Consider the following 23,477-nt stretch of genomic DNA (forward strand, 5'->3'; position numbering starts at 1 on the left):
ACTTCATCCTGGCAAGAGGAGTACTCCGTTCACACCCCAGCTCTGCCGTCCACGGAACTTTCCCCTGGTGCCACCCACGCAAGCCCCTATGTGGCGCCAGCACTAGAATCCAGAGCCTCACACATGGAAGGTGTGCGTTCTATCAGGGGAGCCCAGCCCAGGCAGTCACTGTTGAAGGAAAGATTTTTTTCAGCTACTGTAGGAAGACGAGAGAGGTAGCATTTGTCTTTTCTCTTCCACACAAAAGCAGCTATAGTTTAAAACAGGATCGCAAAGGAATGGCTTCTGGGCCAAATTGCATCTGCAGAATGCATTAGTTGCACAGAAAATTGCAGTAAGAAATTATGCTGTGGGCTCGGAAAAAACCATAATGGTTACGCAAAAGACTTTTTTCATGCCTGAAATTCTTAAGTCCCAAGTTCAATGTCAAACATTACCAAAAGCCAGAGTTGAGCAGTGTACCGTAAAAAAAAAAAAATGCCATCAGTGCCCAGATCGCTCGCCATCTACTGCAGGAATGGCTGGTTTCCGTGGTCAGCACCGACGGCACCGGGCCTGGAAGCTGCGCAGAAGCCTTAGGTTAAACTTAATCCCGGGGCCACAGCGAACAAGGCCACGTGGAAACTCCTTATCGCCTTAGATTTAAGAGCTTAGCTGCCCTGTTCGGCCGATACACCTGCGTTTCCGGGGATCCCGGGCCGAGGACAGTGAGTGGGGCACCGCACAGCAGGGTAAGCGGGGTGTAGGCGGGGCCCTCCGTGCACGCGACCGGGGCGGGACTACGTGGCTGCGCCAGGTGCACTTGTCGCTCGCGCTGCACTTTTGGGTAACCCCGCACGTGAACCCCCGGTCCCGGAAACTCCTAGGGAGCCGCTGCCAACCGACAAACCATCGGAGAAACCGCAGGCCTCCGCTCCACCCCGGCCAACAACGTGCTTTAGCTCCCGCCAGCCAAGCCAGCCAAGCCAGCCGGGGCGGGGCCAGCGCGAGCAGGGAGTGCGCCTGCGTACTCAACCCGGAACAGCACGGGGGCGGGGCCCGCCTGCTGGACATGCGTCTGCGGGATCTGCCTGGCCGGACCTTGGAGGCCGGCGCGGGGTGTGCGCCTGCGTAGGCGGATGGGCTGTATTTGAGGGCGGAACCAGCGCGCAGGTTCTGCGCCTGCGTGGTTCTCCCGGCCAGGCCAGGGAGCGGGGTCGGCCCGCCTCTTCCGAAGCGGCTCTGTTCCTCAATCGGCCCGCCCAGTAGGTCCCGGGGCGGGGCGCGTGCGCCGGCACTGCGCCTGCGCGCGCCCGTCCCGCCCCCGCCCCTGCGCCGCGCGGGGCCCTGGGAGGGGCGCAGCGTCCGGCGGCGTCGCGGGTGGCGGGCGGCGGGCGGCGGGCCGGCGGGAGGGGCGGCGGGGGCAGACAAAGCCGCGGCTAATGAATGGAAGCGCGTCGGCCCGGCGCCTTGCGTCGTTTGCAGCCGGGCGGGAGCCGCGCCGGCCCGAGTCCCGCGCCCGAGGTGAGCGCGCGAGCCGACAGCCGGCCTGGCTCTGCCTCCTTCCCGGGCAGAGAGCACGGCTCCGCGGCCCGGCTGTCCTGTCGCGCTGCCGGGGCCTGGCCGGGCCGGGGGTGGGGGTGGGGGTGGGGTCGGGGGCCGACCAGGTCGGGCGCGGAGTCGGGGGGCTGGGACAGGGAGCCGCACCGGGTGTGCGGTCGGAGGCGGAAAACGGGGTCTTGCCGGTGGTGGGGTGTGGGGGCGGCGGGGAGGGGTCGGAGTCGGGGAGCGGATCGGACCTGGGGTGGGGTCGAGGGCGGGGGGCCGTTTGACCCGGCGGGTGGGCATGGTGGGGGGCGGGAGGTGGGGCCGGAGCCCAGGCGAGATTTGGGACCGGACGGACGGACGGACGGACGGAGGGGCACTGGTGTCCCGGGCTGTGTCTGCGCGGGCTGGGGTCGCGGCGGCGGTGCAGCCCTGGCGCTGGCTCCCCGGACCCCCAGAGCCCCGGAGCCCGGCCCGCTGACAGCTGGTGCGGCGGCTCCGAGACCCGGCTTCAGGATCCTGTGGCCCGAACCCCTACAGCGACCAAAGTTGGTGGGGACCGCGCCCCTCGCCGCGGCCAGCCGGGTGAAGTTTCCCAGGAGCCCCCTGCGCGCGGCGGGCTTCCCGGTTCCGGTCCCGACCCGGCGGCAGCGGAGGGAAGTGGCCGGCTCGCGCCGCCCGGAGGGGCAGGTGCTGGCTGGCTGCCTTTCTCAGTGGGCTTGTTTCTGTTTTTTGCCTTCTATCATCGCGGTGAATTGCCATACAAATCAAGTTGTTATGGCTGTTTTGTTTTGTTTTGTTTTTAGCTTTTTTTTTTCTTTTCCTAGACAGGTTTCATTTTCATTGACGTTTCAGCAAGACAGAACTAGGAGCTTTATTTATCATGTAGATTCTAGGAAGATGAGACAAGTTCCATACTACTGTTTGCATTTGAAGTGGATTTGTGGGTATGGTCATTCACATTTAATTAGTAAAAGTGCCAATTTGATTAAAAAAAAAAAAAGAACCATTTACGTGTGTGTGTGTTTTCCAATTGTAGTTGTTTTTCTGGGCCCAAGTAAACTTTTTTTAAAACAACTTTTTTAAAAGCCCGAGTACTGCTTTTGTTCCTTTTTTTCCTCCCCCCACCCTGTGTGTGTGTGAGATCCACACCAGCTCCATTGCCTAATTGTTCTTGGTGCCTGGAGGGTTGAAGGTGCAGCTCTCTGGAAACCAGTCCCCCAAGCCAAGCCATCAAACGAAGCTTCTGTTGGTTTTCTGTTTGTACAAAAGGGAAGTTATTTGGTTTTGAAGTTAATTCTGATGAGGTTAAATGTACTAATCTGAGTTCTTAGAGAAAAAGAAATTGACAGGGAAGGGGAAAGTTAGGAGCGGCAGAGACAGACACCTGCAGCACGTCTTCGCCGCTCTTAACGTCTCCCCCCTGCAGGTGGGGAGAAGGCTTGAACCTCAGCCCATGGGCTTTACCAGGTGCAGCACATCTAGCCCCCCCCCCCCTGAATGTACTGTATTTTTGATCTGTGAGAGAGAGGAGAGGAAGAGAGAGCCAGAGCATCACTCCAGCTCTGTGCTAGGGAATGAACTCTGGACATCAGGCTCAAGAGTCCAGTGCCTTGTCCACTGCACCACCACCTCTGGGGCCACTAAACGTAATATGTTTAAATATCCACTTCAGTTGGCGCGGGGCGGTAGCGCAGCGGGTTAAGCGCAGGTGGCACAAAGCGCAAGGACCGGCATAAGGATCCCTGTTGGAGGAGCCCCAGGCTGGCAGCCTGCAGTGGAGTCGCTTCACAGGTGGTGAAGCAGGTCTGCAGGTGTGTCTGTCTTTCTCTCCCCCTCTGTCTTTCCCTCCTCTCGATTTCTCTGTCTTATCCAACAACAGTGACATCAATAACAATAACCACAACAACAATTAAAAAACAAGGGCAACAAAAGGGGAAAAAATAGCCTCTAGGAGCAGTGGATTCTTAATCGAGCCCCAGCAATAACCCTGGAGGCAAAAACAAAAAAAAATCCACTTCAGACCTTATGAGAAGAGTTTGCTAAAGCAAGGCTATCCTTGTGACTTTTTATATGAAAATAGTAATTACTGTTTTCTTTATATCATGTTGCTGATATTAGGAGATTAGGACAAATTTAGCTTCAGTTTTCTAAAAAGTGATGGATAGGCAGGGGAAACAGCATAACGGTTCTGCAAAAGACTTTTTTTAAAAGATTTTATTTATTTATTAATGAGAAACATAGGAAGAGAGAGATAGAACCAGGCATCACCCTGGTACATGTGCTGCCGGGGATTGAACTCAGGACCTCATGCTTGAGAGTCCGGTGCTTTATCCACTGTGCCACCTCCCGGACCACACAAAAGACTTTTCATGCCTGAGACTCTTGAGTTCCCAGATTCAATCTCCAGCAGCACCATGAGCCAGAGCTGAGCAGTGCTCTGTGTATGTCTCTCTCTCACTCACTAAAATAAAAAAAAAAAAAATAAAGGGGCTGGGTGGTGGCACACCTGGTTGAGCACATGTTACAATGCTCAAGGACCCAGATTTGAGCTCCTAGTCTTCACCTGCAGGGCAAAAACTTCAGGTGCCAAGCAGTGCTGCAGGTGTCTGTCTGCCTCCATATCTATCTCTACCTTCCCTCTTGATTTCTGGTGGTCTCTATCCAGTAAATCAATAAATAGGATACGAAAGTAATTTTATTTACTTTTTGCCTCTAGGGTTAGCTGGGGCTCAGTGCCTGCACCATGATCCACTGCTCCTGGAGGCTAGTTTTTCACTTTTGTGAAAAAGTTGCTTCTCGTTATTGTTCTTATTGCTGTCGTTATTGTTGGATAAGATAGAGAGAAATCTAGAGAAGAGTGGAAGACGGGGAGAGAAAGATAGACACCTGCAGACCTGCTTCACCACTTGTGAAGCGACCCCACTGCAGGTGGGGAGCCAGGGACTTGAACCGGGGTCCTAGCGCTTTGCCCCATGTGTGCTTAACCTGCTGCGCTACTGCCCGGCCCCCATGAAAATAAATTTTAAAGTACTATAATGGTTGTATAAAGGACTTTCACATCTGAGGCCCCAGACTCAGGAATATAATCCTCCATACCACCATAAGCCAGAACCGTGCACAAATAAATAAGTGGTGAGTAAGTCAGATTTCAGTTTTGAATTGATTTCATTTGTGTGTGTGTGTGTTTGTGTGTTTTATTGATGTTGTTGGATAGGATAGAGAGTAATGGAGAAGAAAGGAGGGGAAGACGGGGAGAGAAAGGCTGCTTCCGCCGCCTGTGAAGCGACTCCCCTGCAGGTGGGGATCCAGGGCCTCAACTGTGATCCTTATGCCTGTGCTTGTGCTTTGCGCCACATGCGCTTAACCCGTTGCGCTACCGCCAGACCCCCCTGGTTTTATTTATTAAATGAAGCTAGCTGAGAGGAACCTGACAGGAATTTGACTCTACATCCAGGTCCACACACTTCTGTAATCTTTAAACTTGTCACAGTTTACAGATGTTCTGGAAAAGATCTAGAATGATTTGCAAGGTACTCTGAATATTCAGAAGTTTCAGAGGACATTACCATTCTATACTATGAGAAAGTTCATACTTTCAGTTCACTTGACTCTCCCTGGGGCCCTCCCCACTTGGTTTTGCTTTATTCCTGATGGCTTGGACTTAAAGGTCTTTAATGTCATCACATTCAAGGAGGAAGGAGGGCCAGAGCACAGCAGTTATGCAAAAAATGGAGACTGACATCCCAGGCTCGATCCTGGCGTCACCATAAGACAACGGTTGGGTATGTTCTGGTTTAAAGAAAAAGTAGGGTGGTGGCACACCTGGTGGAGAGGACATGTTATAGTGCACCAAGGACCCAGGTTCGAGCCCCCACACCCACCTACAGGGGTAAGGCTTTGCAAGTGGTGAAGCAGTGTTGCAGGTGTCTCTGTCTTTCCCTATCACCCTCTTCTCAATTTCTGGCTGTCTCTATCCAGTAATAAAGATAATAAAAAATTTTAAAAAGAAGAAAAAGGGGAGTTGGGCAGTAGAGCAGCAGAGTTAACGAGGTGCAAGGGCTGGCGGAAGGATCCCAGTTCAAGCCCCCGGCTCCCCACCTCCAGGGGAGTCTCTTCACAGGCGATGAAGGTCTGCAGGTCTGCAGGTGTCTGTCTTTCTCTCCCCCTCTCTGTCTTCCCCTCTTCTCTCCATTTCTGTCCTATCCAACAATGACAACATCAGTAACAACAATAACAACTACAACAATAAAAAACAACAATGACAACAAAAGGGAAAATAAATAATAAATATTTAAAAAAGAGGGGGAGTTGGGCGGTAGCCCAGCGGGTTAAGCGCATGTGGCACAAAGCACAAGGACCAGCATACAGATCCCGGTTCGAGCCCCCAGCCCCCTACCTGCAGGGGAGTCACTTCACAAGCAGTGAAGCAGGTCTGCAGGTGTCTGTCTTTCTCTCCCCCTCTCTGTCTTCCCCTCCTCTCTATTTCTCTCTATCCTTTCCAGCAACGACGACATCAATAACCACAACAATGTTAAACAACAAGGGCAACAAAAGGGAAAATAAATACAAAAAAATTAAAAAAAGAAAAAGTAGCAGCAGCAGCAGCTTGAGGAGTTCCTGGAGGTGTCCAGCACCTTCTTAACATATCTAAGGCAGAATTTCAGTAGAGGTCGGAGAAGTTGGTTGAAAGGTCTTACCTGTACAAAGGTGTGTTTGTACAAAGCTTATGAAGGGAGATGCGTGTCTGTGTTTCAGATTCCTGTCCAGTGTGGACCCTGGAATGTGAGCAGTTCTGGCAAGTGCAGCTGCCAGAATGTCAGTAATGGTCAGCACCATGCTCTCCATGTGTGCTTCTCTGCCTGGCATCAGCCCCTCCAGCTGCCGGTCTCACTTTCCTCTTCAATGTGACAGTCGCCTTACAAGGGCAGGGAAGCTGGTGAGTGAACAAACCGCTGGGGAGTATAGGACCTCTGCTGGGTCAGAAGCATTCTGTTTTCTTCAAAACTTCTCAGCACAAAATAATCCGAGTCAGTGACTATCGTCCTTATTTCCCCCTCTGCTGCTTTCTTTTTTTCCTTTTCTTTCTAGTATTACAAAAGTTTAACAAAGTTTATCCAGGAAATTCACACAAGCCAAGTGTTAAGCATTGGGTGTATTTATTTTATTTATTGGATAGAGACAGAAATTGAGAAGGAAGAAGGAGATAAAAAGACACCTGCAGGGGCCGGGCGGTAGCGCAGCGGGATAAGCTCATATGGCGCGAAGCGCAAGGACCGCATAAGGATCCCAGTTTGAGCCCCCGGCTCCCCACCTGTGGGGGTGGTGGCTTCACATGTAGTGAAGCAGGTCTGCAGGTGTCTTTCTTTCCCTGTCTATCTTCCCCTCCTCTCTCCCAATTTCTGTCCTATCCATCAGCAACAGCAGTGGCAACAGTAACAACAGCAAGGGCAATAAAATGGGGAAAATGGCCTCCAGGAGCAGTGGATTCGTAGTGCAGGCACATAACCCTGGAGGCAAAAAAATAAATACAAATAAAGACAAAAGACAACTGCAACACTGCCTCACCACTCTTAAAGTTTTTCCTTCAGGTGGGCACTGGGGCTCTGAATCCAGGCCAAGTACACTGTAGCATGCGCACTCGATCAGCCGGGTGTGCCAGCCAGTTTTTATATCAGTGAAAAGATGCCGTGGGGAGCAGTGGTGCACCTGGTTGAATACACAGGTTTCTAAGTGTAACGAACCTGTTCCCACCTGCAGGGAAGAAACTTCACAAGTGATGGAACAGTGCTGCAGCTGTCTCTCTCTTACCCCTTATTTCTCTGTCTCTGTAAGTTAAAGAAAGGGGGCCAAGTGGTGGCGCACCTGGTTGAGCACATGTTAAAATTCGCAAGACCCCGTTTTAAGCCCCCAGTCCCCACCTGCAGGGGGAAAGCTTTGCAAGTGGTGAAATAGTGCTGCAGGTGTCACTCTGTTTCCCCCTACCCTCTTGATTTCTGACTGTCCTGTGCAATAAAGATTTGAAGGGAAAGAGGTTGAGTAGTGGTGCACTCGGTGGAACACACCTGTTGCCATGTGCAAGGACCTTTGCCAGCAGTGGCAGAGCTTCACAAGTGGTGAAGTGGTGCTACAGGTGCTTTTCTTTCTCCTTCTCCCTCTTTAAAATTTCTTTGTTATCTTTATTTGATAGGGAGAGACAGAGAGAAACCTGCAGCCCTGCTTCACCACTCGTGAAGCTTCCCCCTGCAGGTGGGGAGCTGGGGGCTCAAACTGGGATCCTTATGCGGCACCACCACCCAGCCCCCTCTCCCACACCCTCATCACCGTTTTTTTTTTCTTCCTACTTTATTATTTTATTTTATTTTATTTTATTTTTTTTTCCCTCCAGGGTTATTGCTGGGCTCGGTGCCTGCACCATGAATCCACCGCTCCTGGAGGCCATTTTTCCTCCTTTTTGTTGCCCTAGTTGTTGTAGCCTCGTTGTTGTTATTATTGCCATTGTTGACGTTGCTTTGTTGTTGGATAGGACAGAGAGGAATGGAGAGAGGAGGGGAAGACAGAGAGAGAGGGGAGAGAAAGACAGACACCTGCAGACCTGCTTCACCGCCTGTGAAGCCACTCCTCTGCAGGTGGGGAGCCGGGGGCTCGAACTGGGATCCTTACGCCAGTCCCTGCGCTTTGCGCCACGTGCGCTTAACCCACTGTGCCACTGCCCGACTCCCTTTCCTATTTTATTTGATAGGACAGATTGAGAAGGAAAGGCAGAGAGAAAGATACCTGCAGATGTGCTTCACTGCTTGTGAAACATAGCTTCCCCTACAGGTAGGAAGTGAGGGCTCGAACCCAGGTCTTCGGGCATGGCAATATGTGTGCTCAGAGCAGTGGATTCGTGGTGCAGGCACCAAGTCCTAGCAATAACCCTGGAGACAAAAAGAAAAAAGAAGTACAGACTGTTGAGGGCAGAATCTGGGATAGAGTCTAGTGGAGAATATTCCTCTAATAACTTCTTTTTTTTCTTTTCTTTTCCCCCCTCCAGGGTTATCTCTGGGGCTCGGTGCCTGCACTAAGAATCCACCGCTCCTGGAGGCCATTTCCCCCCTTTGTTGCCCTTGTTGTTTGTTGTTGTTGTTGTTGTTGGATAGGACAGGGAGAAATCGGGCTGGGGAGACAGCATAATGGTTATGTAAAAGACTTTCAAGCCTGAGGCTCCAGAGTCCCAGGTTCAGTCCCCAGCTCCACCATAAGCCAGAGCTGAGCAGTGCTCTGGTAGCTCTCTGTGTATCTTTCTCTCTGTATCCCTCTTTCACTAAAAATAAATAAATATTAAAAAAAAAGGACAGGGAGAAATCGAGAGAGGAGGGTAAGACAGAGGGGGGAGAGAAAGATAGACACCTGCAGACCTGCTTTTCCACCTGTGAAGCGGCCTCCCTACAGGTGGGGGACCTCGGGCTTGAACCGGGATCCCTGCACCAGTCCTTGCACTTCTCGCCATGTGTGCTTAACCCACTATGCTACGGCCCGACCCCTGCACCCCTCCATGACTTCTTTTGGAGGGTGAGGATGTTGAATCCAGTCCTGAAGGAAGCAGGGGTGCCCAGGTGAAGGCATGGGTGAGCAGTACGGGTTTGCTGAAGCGCGACGGTCCTGTGACGGAGTCGGTGCCTGCGCTTTGCACCAAGTGCACTTTACCCTCTGCGCTACCGCCCGACTCCCTGGTTCTTCATTTTTACCTGTTTCCCGTGCTCCTTATAACTAAGAAAACAAAGCAGATACTGAATTCTCTATTCCCCCATTTCAGGGGAAAGCAATTGGTTGTGATACTTAATTTTATTGTGATAATTTTTCTTCTTTGAATATCAGTGTAACTAATGTTTTTTTCTTATGTCATATAAATTTCATGTCTCCTGTATTTGCTCGGATAATTATAAATTGATCATTTGGGAACCCTTCCATCATCTGGCTTCTGTTTTGCTTTGTTTGCTTTTTTGCTTTTGTTTTTGTTTCTGGCACCACAGTGACCCAGGTTTCACTTCCTTCTTCAGATCTGCGATAACGTATTTCTCCAAAGTATTTTGATTCCTTTTAATGCATAAAGGCATGGGGAGCAAAATGGACATGAGGCAACCCCCCCATCACCACCCAGATGGGACGTTTGGAGCTCAGGAAGCCTGAGAAGCCCGTCTCTTTCTGGAGCAACACATGGCCAGTTACAAAAAAAAGGGGTGTGTGTGTCCTGTAGTAGCGCAGCTAAGGATTCGGGTTGGAGCCCCTGGCTCCCCATCTGCATGGGGGTTGCTTCATAGGCGCTGAAGCAGGTCTGCAGGTGTCTCTATCTCTCCCCCTCTCTGTCTATCCCCCCCCAATTTCTCTCTGTCCTAGCCAACAACAATAACTACAACAACAAGGGTAACAACAAGTGCAACAAAATGGGAAAAATGGCCTCCAGGAGCAGTGGATTTGTAGTGCAGGCCCCAGCAATAACTCTGGAGGCAAAATGTTCATGTATCATTGTTCTGTAAGTACCTGTCAGACAAACAAAGCTAGGAGATATTTTATTTTAATTGTAAAGCTTTTTCCCCTATCTCTTAAAATATATTTCAGATAGAGACAGAAATCAAGAGATGGGGGAGACCGAGAGACACCTGCATCACTGCTTCACCACTTGTGAGGGTGGGGCCCAGCAGCTTGAACTGGGTTCCTTGCAGTGATAACTTGTGCACTCTATTAGATGTGCAAATGCCTGCCCCCTTATTTATTTATTTATTTATTTATTTATTTATTTATTTATTTATTATGTATTTATTTTTGCCTCCAGGGTTATCGCTGGGGCTCAGTGCCAGCACTATGAATCCACTGCTCCTGGAGGCCATTTTTCCCATTTTGTTGCCCTTGTGGTTATTGTTATTATAGCTGTTGGTGTTGCTGGATAGGACAGAGAGAAATGCAGAGAGGAGGGGAAGACAGAGGGGGAGAGAAAGATAGACACCTGCAGAGCTGCTTCACCACTTGTGAAGACCCATCTGCAGGTGTGGAGACGGGCTCGAATTGGGGTCCTTACACCTGACCTTGTGCTTTGTGCCACCTGTGCTTAACCCACTGTGGTATCTACCACCCAGCCCTCTTTATTTATTTATTTATTTATTTATTTACTTTGGTTTGGTTATGTATTTTAATTTCTTTATTCCCTTTTGTTGCCCCTGTTTTATTGTTGTAGTTATTATTATTTTTAATGATGTCGTTGTTGGATAAGACAGAAATGGAGAGAGGAGGGGAAGACAGAGGGGGAGAGAAAGATAGACACCTGCAGACCTGCTTCACTGCTTGTGAAGTGACTCCCCTGCAGGTGGGGAGCCAGGGGCTCGAACCGGGATCCTTATGCAGGTCTTTCTGCTTCACGCCACGTGCGCTTAACCCGCTGCGCTACCGGGCCGACTCCCTTTGGTTTGGTTTTTACCAGAATATTGCTCAACTCTGGCCTGTGTGGTGCTGGGGATTGAACTTGGGACCTTTGGTGCCTCAGGCATGAGCAGCTCTTTGCATTGTGCTGTCTTCCCCGACTGGGACATTTTATTATTATTTTTAAATATTTAAGTGATCTGGGAGGTGCGCAGTGGCTAAGGCACTAGACTCTCAGTCTTGAGGTCCTGAGTTTGATCCCTGGCAGGACATGTACCAAATTGATGTCTGGTTCTCTTTCTTTCTTTCTTTCTTTCTTTCTTTCTTTCTTTCTTTCTTTCTTTCTTCTTTCCTGCCTTCCTTTCTTTTTTTAAATTATTTATTTTTCCCTTTTGTTGTAGTTATTTTTTTTTTTAAACCAGAGCACTGCTCAGCTCTGGCTTGTGGTGGTGGTGGTGGTAGTGGTGGGTGTTGGACCTGGGACTTCAGTGCCTCAGGCATGAGAATCTCTTTTGCATAACCATTATGCTATTTACCCCCTTGTTGATGTAAACCAGTCCTGCTGTACTAACTGCCGATTCCCATGAAGTTTCAAAGTTTCAGAGTCGTGAAGTCTCTCTTTCCTTTTGCCTCTCGGCACTGCTCAGCTCTGGCTTATGGTGGTGCAGGGGATTGAACCATACACTTCGGAGCAAGTCTCTCTATTGCTGTCTCTTTCTTGCTATCTGAAAAAGTCATCATGAAGCAGTGTAGTCCTGGCTATGACTAGAAAAGAAAACAATCATTTCATATGCTTGTGTAGTATTCCATTATGAAGATATACCACAGCTTCCTTCAGCACTCCTGTTGGATTCTCCCTCCCACCCCATTAAGTTTAGAGGGAAAGAGTAACAGAGAAAGACATCATAGCACAGTTAAGTAGCGTGATTCGTGAAGCTTCTGGTGGTAGTGCTCATGTGTATGTATTTGTGTGAGCTATCTCCGGCCTCTACTTAAATACATTAAAAAAATAAAATAAGCTTTTATTCTCATGAGAGAGAAACTGGGGTGGAGGTAGATAGCATAATGGTTATGCTACAAAGTCCCAGGTTCAATCCCTGGCACCACCGTAGACCAGAGCTGAGCACTGCTCTGGCAAAAGAAGGGGAAAAAAAGGCTGCTGTAATGTGCGCACAGTTTTCACCTGTGTCTGGTAGCAGTCTATCTCTGTTTTAAATTCAGATCTTGCTATCCACACAAGCAATATGCAGCCAGAGAGTAAGTTGGGATCATAGTACTGGTTTAGTGTTGTCTTTTCAGACATGACTACCACTGGCCAGCCTCCAAATTCCCACACACAACTATGAAAAAAAAAAAATCATGGGGTGTGTGGGAGAGAGAGTTATAGCACTGCTCAGCTCTGACTTAAACCTGGGGCCTCAGGTATAAAGTCTTACTTCCATGCTATACCTCTAGTCCCTCTTTTTTTTTTTTTTCCTTTCTTTTTATTTATTTATTTATTTTTTATTTAAGAAAGGATTCATTAACAAAACCATAGGGTAGGAGGGGTACAACTCCACACAATTCCCACCACCCAATCTCCATATCCCACCCCCTCCCCCGATAGCTTTCCCATTCTCTATCCCTCTGGGAGCATGGACCCAGGGTCATTGAGGGTTGCAGAAGGTAAAAGGTCTGGCTTCTGTAATTGCTTCCCCGCTGAACATGGGCGTTGACTGGTCGGTCCATACTCCCAGTCTGCCTCTCTCTTTCCCTAGTAGGGTGGGTCTCTGGGAAAGCTGAGCTCCAGGACATATTGGTGGGGTCTTCAATCCAGGGAAGTCTGGCCGGCATCCTGATGACACCTGGAACCTGGTGACTGAAAAGAGAGTTAACATACAAAGCCAAACAAATTGTTGAGCAATCATGGACCCAAAGCTTGGAAAAGTGGAGAGGAAGTATTAGGGAGGTACTCACTGCAAACTCTAGTATACTTCTGCTTTCTTACTTTGGTGCCATACTCCAAACTCAGTCAATTTCTGCTTTGCGTTTCTACTTCTTTTTTTTTTTTTACATGCATAACATTCCCCAGATTCCCATTTAGCAATACAACCCCCACTATTTCATTCATCATTTTTCATGGACCTTTTTTTTTTTAAAAAAAAGATTTATTCCCAGTGGTCCAGCAGGTGGCACAGTGGCTAAGGCACTAGACTGTCAAACATGAGGTCCTGAGTTCAATCCCTGGCAGCACATGTACCAGAGTGATGGCTGGTTCTTTCTCTCCTCCTATCTTTCTCATGAATAAATAAATAAATTCTTTAAAAAAATATTTATTCCCTTTTGTTGCCCTTGTTTTATTGTTGTAGTTATTATTGTTGTCGTTGTTAGATAGGACAGAGAGAAATGGGAGAGATGGGGAAGACGGGGAGAGAAAGACACTTGCAGACCTGCTTCACCGTTTGTGAAGCGACTCCCATGCAGGTGGGGAGCCGGGCTCTAATTGGGATCTTTAACGCCGGTCCTTGCGTTTTGTGCCACCTACGCTTAACCCGCTGCGCTACCTCCCAACTCCCCCCTTTTTTTTTCCTCCAGGGTTATTGCTGGGGCTCGGTGTCTCACTACAAATCCACTGCTACTGTAGCCATTTTATTGGGTAGGACAGAGAAATTGAGAGGGGAGGGAATGATAAGGAGAGAGAAAGGCACCTGTAGACCTGCTTCACCACTTGTGAAGTGATCACCTCCCTGCAGGTGGGGAGCCGGGGGCTCGAACCAGGATCCTTGAATGGGTCCTTGCACTTTGTACTATGTGTGTTTAACCTGGTATGCCACCGCCCAGCTCCCTAATTTTTTTTAAGTCAGCATTCCTCTCTCCCTCTGTTTTTACTATTGTTACTGCCATCAGGATTATCTCTGGGACTTGGTGCAGGCACTGTGAATCCACTATTCCTGGCTGCCATCACCTCGTCCCATCCTCCACCCCATGCCTTTTATTTATTTATTTATTTATCTTTGGCCTTTCTGTTTTATTTGATAGGACAGAGAGAAATTGAGAGGGCAGAGGGAGGGAGAGATAAAGAAAGACACCTGTAGACCTGCGTCTCCGCTTGTGAAGTATCTCCCCTGCAGTTGGGGAGTGGGCTCAAACCCAGGTTCTAGCACTGTCCGACCCCTTTGTTTAAGATAGAGGTTTAAAGCATTAAAATATTAGGGCCAGGCATGGCATGCCTGGTTGAGTGCACGTGTTAACAGTGTTCAGGGAACCACATTTGAGTTCCCAGTTCTCACCTGCTGGGGGAAAGCTTTGCAGTGGTAAGCAGTACTGCAGATGTCTCTCTCTCCCTCCCTCTCTCTCTCTCTCTCTCTCTTTTTTTTTAACTTTTTAAGTGTCTTTATTTATTTATTGGCTAGAGACAGCCAAATCTTGAGAGGGAAGGGGTTGATAGAGAGGGAGAGAGACAAAGAGACACCCACAGCACTGCTTCACCACTTGCAAAGCTTTCCCCCTGCATGTGGGGACCGGGAGCTTGAACCTGGGTCCTTACGCACTGTAATGTGTGCGCTCAACCAGGCGCGCCACAGCCCGACCCGTCTTTCTCCCTGTCTGTCACCTCCTTCCCTCTCAAGTTCTGGCTGTCTCTGTCCAGTAAATAAATAAAGATAATAAGATACTGGGCGAGGGAGATATGCAAAGAAGCTTTTATACCTCAGGTTCAACCCCTGCATCAGCATAAGCCAGAGCTGAGCAGTGCTCTGATAAAATAGTAATAAAACTAAAATTAAAGTATTGGTAGAACAGCTGGGGAAATGGTTCAGCAGGTAGAGCAAAGGCTGTTATGCTGGCATGGTGCTCTGGTTGAGAGAGACAGACAGACGCCACAGGGAGCAATGAAGTTGCATGGGCGCAAAGCCCCTTTAAAGATCTGGCAAAAAAAAAAAAAAAAAAAAACCTCCAAGTTAGGACACTTGTCTTAGTTTGAGGCTATACTTTTTTTTTTAAGATTTATTTATTTATTCCCTTTTGTTGACCTTATTGTTTTGTTGTTGTAGTTGTTGGTGTTCTTGATGTTCTTCATGTCGTTGTTGTTGGATAGGACAGAGAGAAATGGAGAGAGGAGCGGAAGACAGAGAGGGAAGAGAAAGACTGACACCTGCAGACCTGCTTCACCACTTGTGAAGTGACTCCCCTGCAGGTGGGGAGCTGGGGCTCGAACCGGGATCCTTCCGCTGGTCCTTCTGCATGTTTCAACCCAATTTTTCCAACACCATTCATGAAGAGACTCTCCTCTCCCCACTTAGTAGGCTGAGCACCTTTGTTGAGAGTAGATGATGTGCTTGCCACACCCATGACTATAGATTTGGCCACACGATTTAGTTAAGAGCTTAACCTAAATGTCATCTTTTATAGGTAATGTGAAAGGACCATCATGCTACCCAGAGGACTGCGGTTGATCTTGAAGATGAAGAACAGGTCTCCACTTTGTAAATTTGTGTCGACACTGTGAAGTAACTAACAGAGCTCCTGGCAGACGGTGGCGGCCTGTGTCCTGATATGAGATGCTCAGAAGTCACACATGCTCTTTCTCACTCAGATGTCTGGTTATTTACAAACATCCCAAAAGATAGTTCTGTTGAGGAAGAAAAAACTGAATAAGCAGAACATTTGGGGACACACATGAGCACTTGGATCCATTTTTTTTTACCCACATAAGATATTAACATGATGAGGTAGCCAGACAGTTATGGTCAGTCATGGAGAATAGCCCAGAAACCTGCCCCAAAGGGGATAGTGGTTTTGTTTCTGATAAAATAAGTTTTAAAATAGAAGAAGAAGATGAAGATGGCATTCCTAATAATCACAGTTTGGAAAGCGTGGACTTTAAAAAAGAGCATGAGGGTCGGAAGCCAGCTGATAGCGGTGATGAACAGGCTGAAGACGGGGAAGCAAACCGCAGCCATGCGCTGCCCGGAAGGCACCTGTCCCCTGACAATGAGGATGACTGCGGGGCCCTGTTCTCTCAGTACAGCAGCACGCTCTACAATGTGGCCATGGAGGCCGTCACCCAGAGCCTTCTCTCCAGCCGGAACATCAGCTCCAGGAAGAAGTCTCCAGCTTGGAAGCATTTTTTCATCTCTCCTCGGGATAGCACTAAAGCAATATGTATGTACTGTATGAAAGAGTTCAGCAGAGGAAAGAACGAGAAGGACCTGAGTACGAGTTGTCTCATGAGGCATGTGAGGCGCGCTCACCCCACTGAGCTCATTCAGGACAACGGAAGTATGGCAGCTCTAGCCTCTCTCTCTCCCCCTTCATTGCTGCTCCCACCACAGCCTGCAGACGCCGGAGACTTGAGCCCCGTACTCTCACCCGTTAAACTTGTCCCCAAAATGGCATCTAAGATTCCATCCCCTGATCAGATAACCGAGGAATCTATGTCTTTAGTTTTGCCTGAAGAAGTCTCCTGCAATGTGTCTGTCTCTGAGAAGTATAGCAGGGAAGAATCCCTGAGGGGATTGCCTCCTCCCCTCCCCACACTCCATTTTGATGAAACTGTGGAGAACGGAACTGAGAAAAGCCTACCCCTCCCAAAGAGCACGTCTGGTTCCAGGAGAAGGTCAGCCGTTTGGAAGCACTTCTACCTGTCGCCTCTGGACAACTCCAAAGCTGTCTGCATCCACTGCATGAACGAGTTCAGCAGAGGGAAGAACGGGAAGGACCTGGGCACAAGCTGCCTCATCAGGCACATGTGGCGGGCGCACCGCTCCATTGTGCTGCAGGAGAATGGGGGGGGCACGGGCATCCCACCCCTGTACTCGGCTCCGCCTACCCTGCTGCCTGCCCTGCCGTCTCTGGAAGGAGACCCCAACTCTCTGTCTTCGTCTCCAGGGAAGCTGGCCCCAGAGTCCCCCTCCGCCTCCTCTTCCCCTGACCGGCTACCTGAAGACCTGCAGTCGCAGCTGCACCCCGGAGAGGCACTGATGGAAGATGCGTCGGTGTTGTCATCCTCTGATGACGTTGGTGAGACCTCACTGGTGTCCTCTCCTGAGAAGCAGCAAGGCGACAGGTTGAGCCCTAGACTGTTTGAATCTGGTGCTGTGTTCCAGCAGAACAAAAAGGTTATGAAGAGACTCAAGTCTGAGGTGTGGCACCACTTTTCCTTAGCCCCCATGGACAGTCTCAAAGCTGTATGCAGGTACTGCAGCTGTGTCATCAGCCGGGGAAAGAAGGGTGACGTGGGCACCAGCTGTTTGATGAGGCATCTGTACAGGCGCCACCCCCAAGTTGTTGGCAACCAGAAGGGCTTTTTAGGGGCAAGTTTGGCCAATTCTCCATATGCTACTCTGGCTTCTGCAGAAAGTTCCTCCTCCAAATTAACTGGCTTGCCAGCAAAGGTGACAAAAAATAGTCAGGTTATGATTCCCGTTAATAGTAAAAAGACCTCAAAGTTGTGGAATCACTTTTCTATATGCTCTGCAGATCCTACTAAAGTTGTGTGCTTGCACTGTGGCCGGACAATAAGCAGGGGGAAGAAACCAACAAACTTGGGCACCAGTTGTCTCCTGAGACACTTACAGAGGTTCCACGGCAATGTCCTGAAGACGGATGTCCCCCAGACCACCCGCTCCTCTTCTCCAACCCCCCCAGTGCCCCCAAACTCAGAATCATCAGGAACTTCCTTCTTCGACAGCACCAGTGAGAAGTTTTATGACTCTCATCCAGTTGCCAAAAAAATCACAAGTCTCATTGCTGAAATGATTGCACTTGACCTCCAGCCATACTCTCTTGTAGACAATGTTGGCTTTAGCAGGCTGCTCGAATACTTGAAACCTCAGTACTCCTTACCCTCCCCTTCTTACTTCTCCAGGACTGCGATCCCAGGTATGTATGATAATGTGAAGCAGATCATCAAGTCGCATCTTAGGGAGGCCGAGAGTGGTGTGGTCCACTTCACCTCTGGAATATGGATGAGCAACCAGACCCGAGAGTACCTGACACTCACTGCCCACTGGGTCACCTTTGAGTCCTCAGTCCGTCCACACTGTGAGGACCACCACTGCTCAGCCCTTCTAGACGTGTCTCAGATTGACTGTGACTACAGTGGCAACAGCATACAGAAGCAGCTGGAATGCTGGTGGGAAGCCTGGGTAACCTCCACTGGTCTTCAGATCGGCATCACAGTGACTGACAACCCCAGCATAGGAAAGACACTGAACGAGGGCGAACACTCGAGCGTGCAGTGCTTCAGCCACACCGTGAATCTCATTGTCAGCGAAGCCATTAAGAGCCAGAGAATGGTCCAGAACTTACTTAGCATCGCACGGAAGATATGCGAACGGGTGCATCGGTCACCCAGAGCAAAAGAGAAGCTAGCGGAGCTGCAGAGGGAATATGAGTTGCCACAGCACCATCTTATTCAAGATGTCCCATCCAAATGGAACACTTCCTTCCATATGCTTGAACGACTCATTGAACAGAAAAGGGCCGTCAACGAGCTGTCGATCGAGTGTAATTTCAGAGAGCTGATCAGCTGTGACCAGTGGGAGGTCATGCAGTCTGTGTGTCATGCCTTGAAGCCGTTCGATGCTGCGAGTCAGGAAATGAGCAGCCACGTGTCCACTCTGAGCCAGGTCATCCCCATGATCCACATTCTGAACAGGAAGATCGAGATGCTCTTTGAGGAGACGATGGGCATTGACTCCATGCTGAAGTCTCTGAAGGAAGCCATGGTGAGTCGATTGTCTGCCACCCTTCATGACCCCAGGTACATCTTTGCTACACTGCTGGACCCTCGTTACAAAGCCTCTCTGTTCTCTGAGGAAGAGGCGGAACAGTACAAGCAGGATTTAATCAGGGAACTAGAATTGCTGAATTCTACCTCAGATGACACACCTGTCTCCAATGGGCATGAGCCAGAGACCCCACCACAGAGCTCTGCTGGGGAGGAGAGCCTGTGGTCACTCATGGCCAAGATGAAAAAGACAGGCTCTCGGGAGAAGACCCGGGTACCTGAAGATACGGTTCTGGCCTACCTGGAGGAGGAGGTGCTGGAACACAGCTGCGACCCCCTCACCTACTGGAACCTGAAGAGGGCAGCCTGGCCAGGCCTCTCCACTCTGGCTGTCAGGTTTTTAGGCTGTCCCCCGAGCATTGTCCCTTCGGAAAAGCTGTTCAACACACCCACGGAGAGCAGTTGCTTTGGCCAGTCTAGGCTCATGATGGAACATTTTGAAAAACTGATCTTTTTGAAAGTGAACCTCCCCTTAATATGCTTTCAGTATTGAAACTCAGATGGAGCCACCAGACTCAAATACTGTTGCTCAGTAGGCATCAGCCACTTGTCCTGGGGCCAATGGCTCGCTCGGGCGGGCCTGTGTGACGAGACCAGGCACTCAGGTCTATGCGAATTCCATTGCCCAGCCCTCCCGCAGTGTCTGCTTGTGCCTTATACCTTGTCCATCAGGCCAGGTATCACCAGGTTTCATGGTGTGTGTTTTAGCAAGTCCATTAGAAATAACCTGTCTCGTCAATTATGAAATAACGATGATTAGGTTTGAATTTATAACTGTCAAGTTTTTGGTTTTTTTTTATAAGTTGGGGGTTTAGTAATTTGTTTTACTAGAATGGCTGAGAAGATGTAAACAGTTTCATTCTGTAGGCTTTTTATTCAATTATGTAAAAACCACAAATCAGGTACTGTATGTTAGTTAAAAATTGCTTTAATTGCAACACAACAGCTTTCATAGCTGTCAAATGAAATTTGTAAATAGGAGGTGGAGTTCAAGCCATCCTGACTGAGCAGGTTATAACTGCAGGCACTAAAATGTTGAACACAGAATATTCTGGAAGGTAACTTTTTTACTACTACAGAGATGCAGAATTTGAAGACAAAATTAAATGTTAGTGAATCCTGGATGTCACTTCAGTGGTGATTTGGTGAAGAGGATGTCCCGTTTTACGTTTTATATTCAGGTTCTTATGGTCAGTTAAGGCAGCATCCTCACTACCTGTAACAGGCCCCTTTATGCCTGTTGTTCAGCCAGTACACAACATGACACGTTTACGGCTGTCCCATTGGTTAAACCTCTAAGCCTCTGACTTGGTGTCTACACGATGAAGCTAGCTTTTGAAATTTGAAATGTGTGCACTGACCCCCAGTTTGATCAAACTCCCAGTATAAAATTTGTTTTTCAAAGAGATGGCTAATTAAGCAAGAAATTGTTTCATTACTTTGGAAGAATAGCCTTAGATGTTTAGATTTTACTGTTCCCCCATAAATAAGGGAAGATTTAGCCATCGCTGGGGTATTTTAGAATCCTAAGGACATCGGAATGAAATCCTAGTTGTCAAGATCCTATAAACAATGACATTTCTTCAGTTTTGCTTCAACATGTGGAAAAGATTTCATTTTTATCATTTCAAACCAATTAAACATTCTGGGTGAAACAGGTAACTCAATTTATTTGCCTATGACCTTTTAGAAAAGTTGTTAAAATACTGTATTATTAATCTGAATTTGCATTGACTATGTTTTAGTGTATTTATAAATGACGAACACAGTTTTTGAAATTAAACTTTTTATTTGCAATTTTCTACAGCTGGAGAACACAGACTTTTTGTTCTTAGGACAAAGGAACAGTGATGTTCTTTCGGGACTGACATGTAGAAGCCACACTTTATGTAGGACTTGAAATTTCATCTTAACCTCAGATGGGATGCTGGGGAAATTGCTAATTCTACAGTTCGGTCAGGCTGCTTAATTTTCCTGATCATTTTATTTATTTATTTATTTATTTGTTTTTTATAATGTGTGCTCAACCAGGTGCACCACTACCTGGTCTCTATATAGTTTATTTATTTATATCAGAGTACTGCTCAGCTCTGGCTTATGGTGGTACAGGGGATTCAACCTGGGACTTTGGAACCTCAGGCGTGAGAATCTGTTTGCATAACCATTAGGCTATCTACCCCTGCCCTTCCCTAATCATTCTAATAATAAAGCCATTGTATAAGCCTCAGGGATCATCTCATTTAAGTGAGTAAATGCCCTTCCATATTAGTAAAACACTGAATATCATTTAAAGTTAAAATACCCATCCCTGGGCTAGGTGGTGGCACACCTGGTTGAGCACACATGTTACGGTGCGCAAGGACCCAGGTTCAATCCCCGGTCCCCACCTGCAGGGGGAAAGCTTCACAAGTGGTGAAGCAGTGCTGCAGGTGTCTCTGTCTCTCTCCCTATCACCCCCTTCCCTCTCAATTTCTGTCTCTATCCAACAAATAAAGAGAAAAATAAATAAATACCCATCCCTCTCTGAGAGAGAGCAGCTGCTATCAGATCGCACCTCCCCAAGAACTAGCACAGACAGACTAAAAAAACGTCATTTTAGGGGGCTGGGCACTAGCACCACGGGCTAAGCACAGGTGGCGCAAAGCGCAGTGACCGGTGTTAAGGATCCTAGTTTGAGCCCCTGGCTCTCTCCACCTGTAAGTGGAGTCGCTTCACAAGCGGTGAAGCAGGTCTGCAGGTGTCTGTCTTTTCTCCTCCTCTCTGTCTTCCCCTCCTCTCTCCATTTCTCTGTCCTATCTAAACAACAATGACAGCAGTGACAACAATAACAACACAACAATAAAGGCAACAAAAGGGAAAAGGGGAAAAAAAGTCACTTTAAAGAGCTCTCTGAAGACATCGGAAGCACTTGGAGTTGAAGAAGCACAGTACCAGAGAAGGGGCAGGAAGACTGCAAAAGAGAGCCTGCTACCCACTGCACTGCTAGTGTTTTCAATACCCATAGATCCCCGGGACATTAGTTAAGCCCAGGGCCTGGCAGCAGATGTCAGCGAGTTGGTGTTGATGGCCCTGGAGTGGGAAAACCAACAGTGACATTAGAGATGCCATATTGACTATGTTTCCAGGAGTCACAATCTTGGAAAGAAGGGAGCCAACATGCTGTTCAGCTTCCCCCAGAGCAGGTGCTAGTTCCAGTGAGGCTGAAGAGACCCTCTGTACAGAGGGACAAAAAAATGATCAATGCCTGCCAAAGAGGAAACCAGGTTTCCAAGTGAGACTAGGAGATAGCTCACCGAGCTCGAGTAAGTACCTTACCATGCGCAAGGTTTGAGTCTTAGTACCACACGGGAGCAACATGGACGACACTGAGGGAGTCTGGATAGGAGGAGCAGTACTGTGGCGTCTCTTCTTGTTGCTTAATTATTTTTTGAAGAGGTATTGATTTCATGAGTTACAGACTGACAGGAGAGAGCCCAAAGCATGTGGTGCATGTACCAGGGACTCAACCTGGGACCTCATGATTGCAAGTAGTGGTGCATGCCAAGCCACATCTCCCTCCTTGACAGCAGGAGAGGGGCTGAGGAAAGGCTCACCTGGTACAGCACACACTGCCTTGTGAAAGGACCTAGGAGTTCCTGGCCACCGCATAGGAGCACTAAGCAAAGGGGAAGTTTCCCAGATGAGGGAGCAGTGCTGTTCACTCTCTGTGTCTCTTTCGCATTCTATCTGAAAACAACACTGTTGGGAGTAGTAGAATCGTGCAGGCACAAAACCCCCAGCAAAGGCCTCCTAGCAACAACAAAGACAGCAAGTAAGAATTGTTGCCCCACAAAAATCTTCACTAAGATTTTTTTTTTTTAAGATTTATTATTGGATAGAAACAGAAATTGAGAAGGAAAGGAGAGAAATACCCGCAGTCCTGCTTCACCACTTGTGAAGTTTACCGACTGCAGGTGGGGACTAGGGGCTTGAACCTGGGTCCTTGCACACTATAATGGAGTGCTTAACCAGATGTGCCACTGCCCCCCCCCCTTTTTTTTTTTACCAGAGCACTGCTCAGCTCTGGCTTATGGTGGTGCAGGGGATTGAACCTGGGACTTTGGAGCCTCAGGCATGAGAGTCTGCATAACCATTATGCTATCTACCCCCCCCCCCAGGTTTTTTAAGATTTTATTACTGAGAAAGCTAGGAGGAGAGCAAGGAAGAACTAGACATCACTCTGGCACATGTGCTGCCGGGGGTTGAACTCAGCACCTCACGCTTGAGTCTAGTGCTTTATCCATTGTGTCACCTCCCTGACTGCTAAGATAAAATTTCTCATTGTTTCTTAGAGAAAAATGAGAGAACTCAGCATTACTCTGGCATATTTGACATGGGACCAAACTCATGCTTGAGCATCCAGTAATTTTCCCATTGTGCCATCCACATCATCAGAAACTTTAGTGCATGTATTCAGAATACTTAAAAGTAATCAGTGAGTCACATATCTGGCAAAGTTGAGGGAGTTGGGTTTCTTTTTATTTATTCACTCATTTACTTATTTTGCCTCCAGGGTTATTGCTGAGGCTTAGTGCCTGTGCTATGAATCCACTGCTCCTAGAGGCTCCCTTATGTTCCCCTTTTTGACTAACACATCTTTTAAGAGAATGAAAGGACAGAAAGAGCACTGCTGGGGGTCGGGCAGTAGTTAAGTGCATGTAGCCCAAAGCGCATGTGGCCCAAGGCGCAAGGACCAGCGGAAGGATTCTGGTTCAAGCCCCCAGCTCCTCACCTGCAGGGAGTCGCT

The 23,477-nt window shown here is 48.5% G+C and overlaps 1 protein-coding gene and 1 non-coding gene across 4 annotated transcripts; both read left to right on the forward strand.

Annotated features, from left to right (window-relative positions):
• The first annotated feature begins 1,321 nt into the window (after window positions 1-1,321).
• ZBED4 (zinc finger BED-type containing 4) lies at window positions 1,322-20,493 on the forward strand. Of its 3 annotated transcripts, XM_060188812.1 has the most exons (4): window positions 1,322-1,503; window positions 6,283-6,463; window positions 10,126-10,188; window positions 15,310-20,493. In XM_060188812.1, exon 4 carries the CDS (start codon window positions 15,654-15,656, stop codon window positions 19,182-19,184), a length of 3,531 nt encoding a protein of 1,176 aa, XP_060044795.1. In that variant the 5' UTR covers window positions 1,322-1,503; window positions 6,283-6,463; window positions 10,126-10,188; window positions 15,310-15,653; the 3' UTR covers window positions 19,185-20,493. The 3 variants fall into 3 exon arrangements, with proteins under 3 accessions (XP_060044795.1, XP_060044794.1, XP_060044796.1); XM_060188811.1 differs by lacking the exon at window positions 10,126-10,188; XM_060188813.1 differs by lacking the exons at window positions 6,283-6,463; window positions 10,126-10,188.
• On the forward strand, window positions 12,079-12,260 carry LOC132538511 (small nucleolar RNA SNORA23). Its single transcript, XR_009549865.1, has one exon. It is a non-coding gene; the product is annotated as a small nucleolar RNA SNORA23 (small nucleolar RNA).
• Window positions 20,494-23,477: the final 2,984 nt, after the last annotated feature.

This window comes from Erinaceus europaeus, chromosome 4 (genome assembly GCF_950295315.1).
Source record: "Erinaceus europaeus chromosome 4, mEriEur2.1, whole genome shotgun sequence".
Lineage (NCBI taxonomy): Eukaryota > Metazoa > Chordata > Mammalia > Eulipotyphla > Erinaceidae > Erinaceus > Erinaceus europaeus.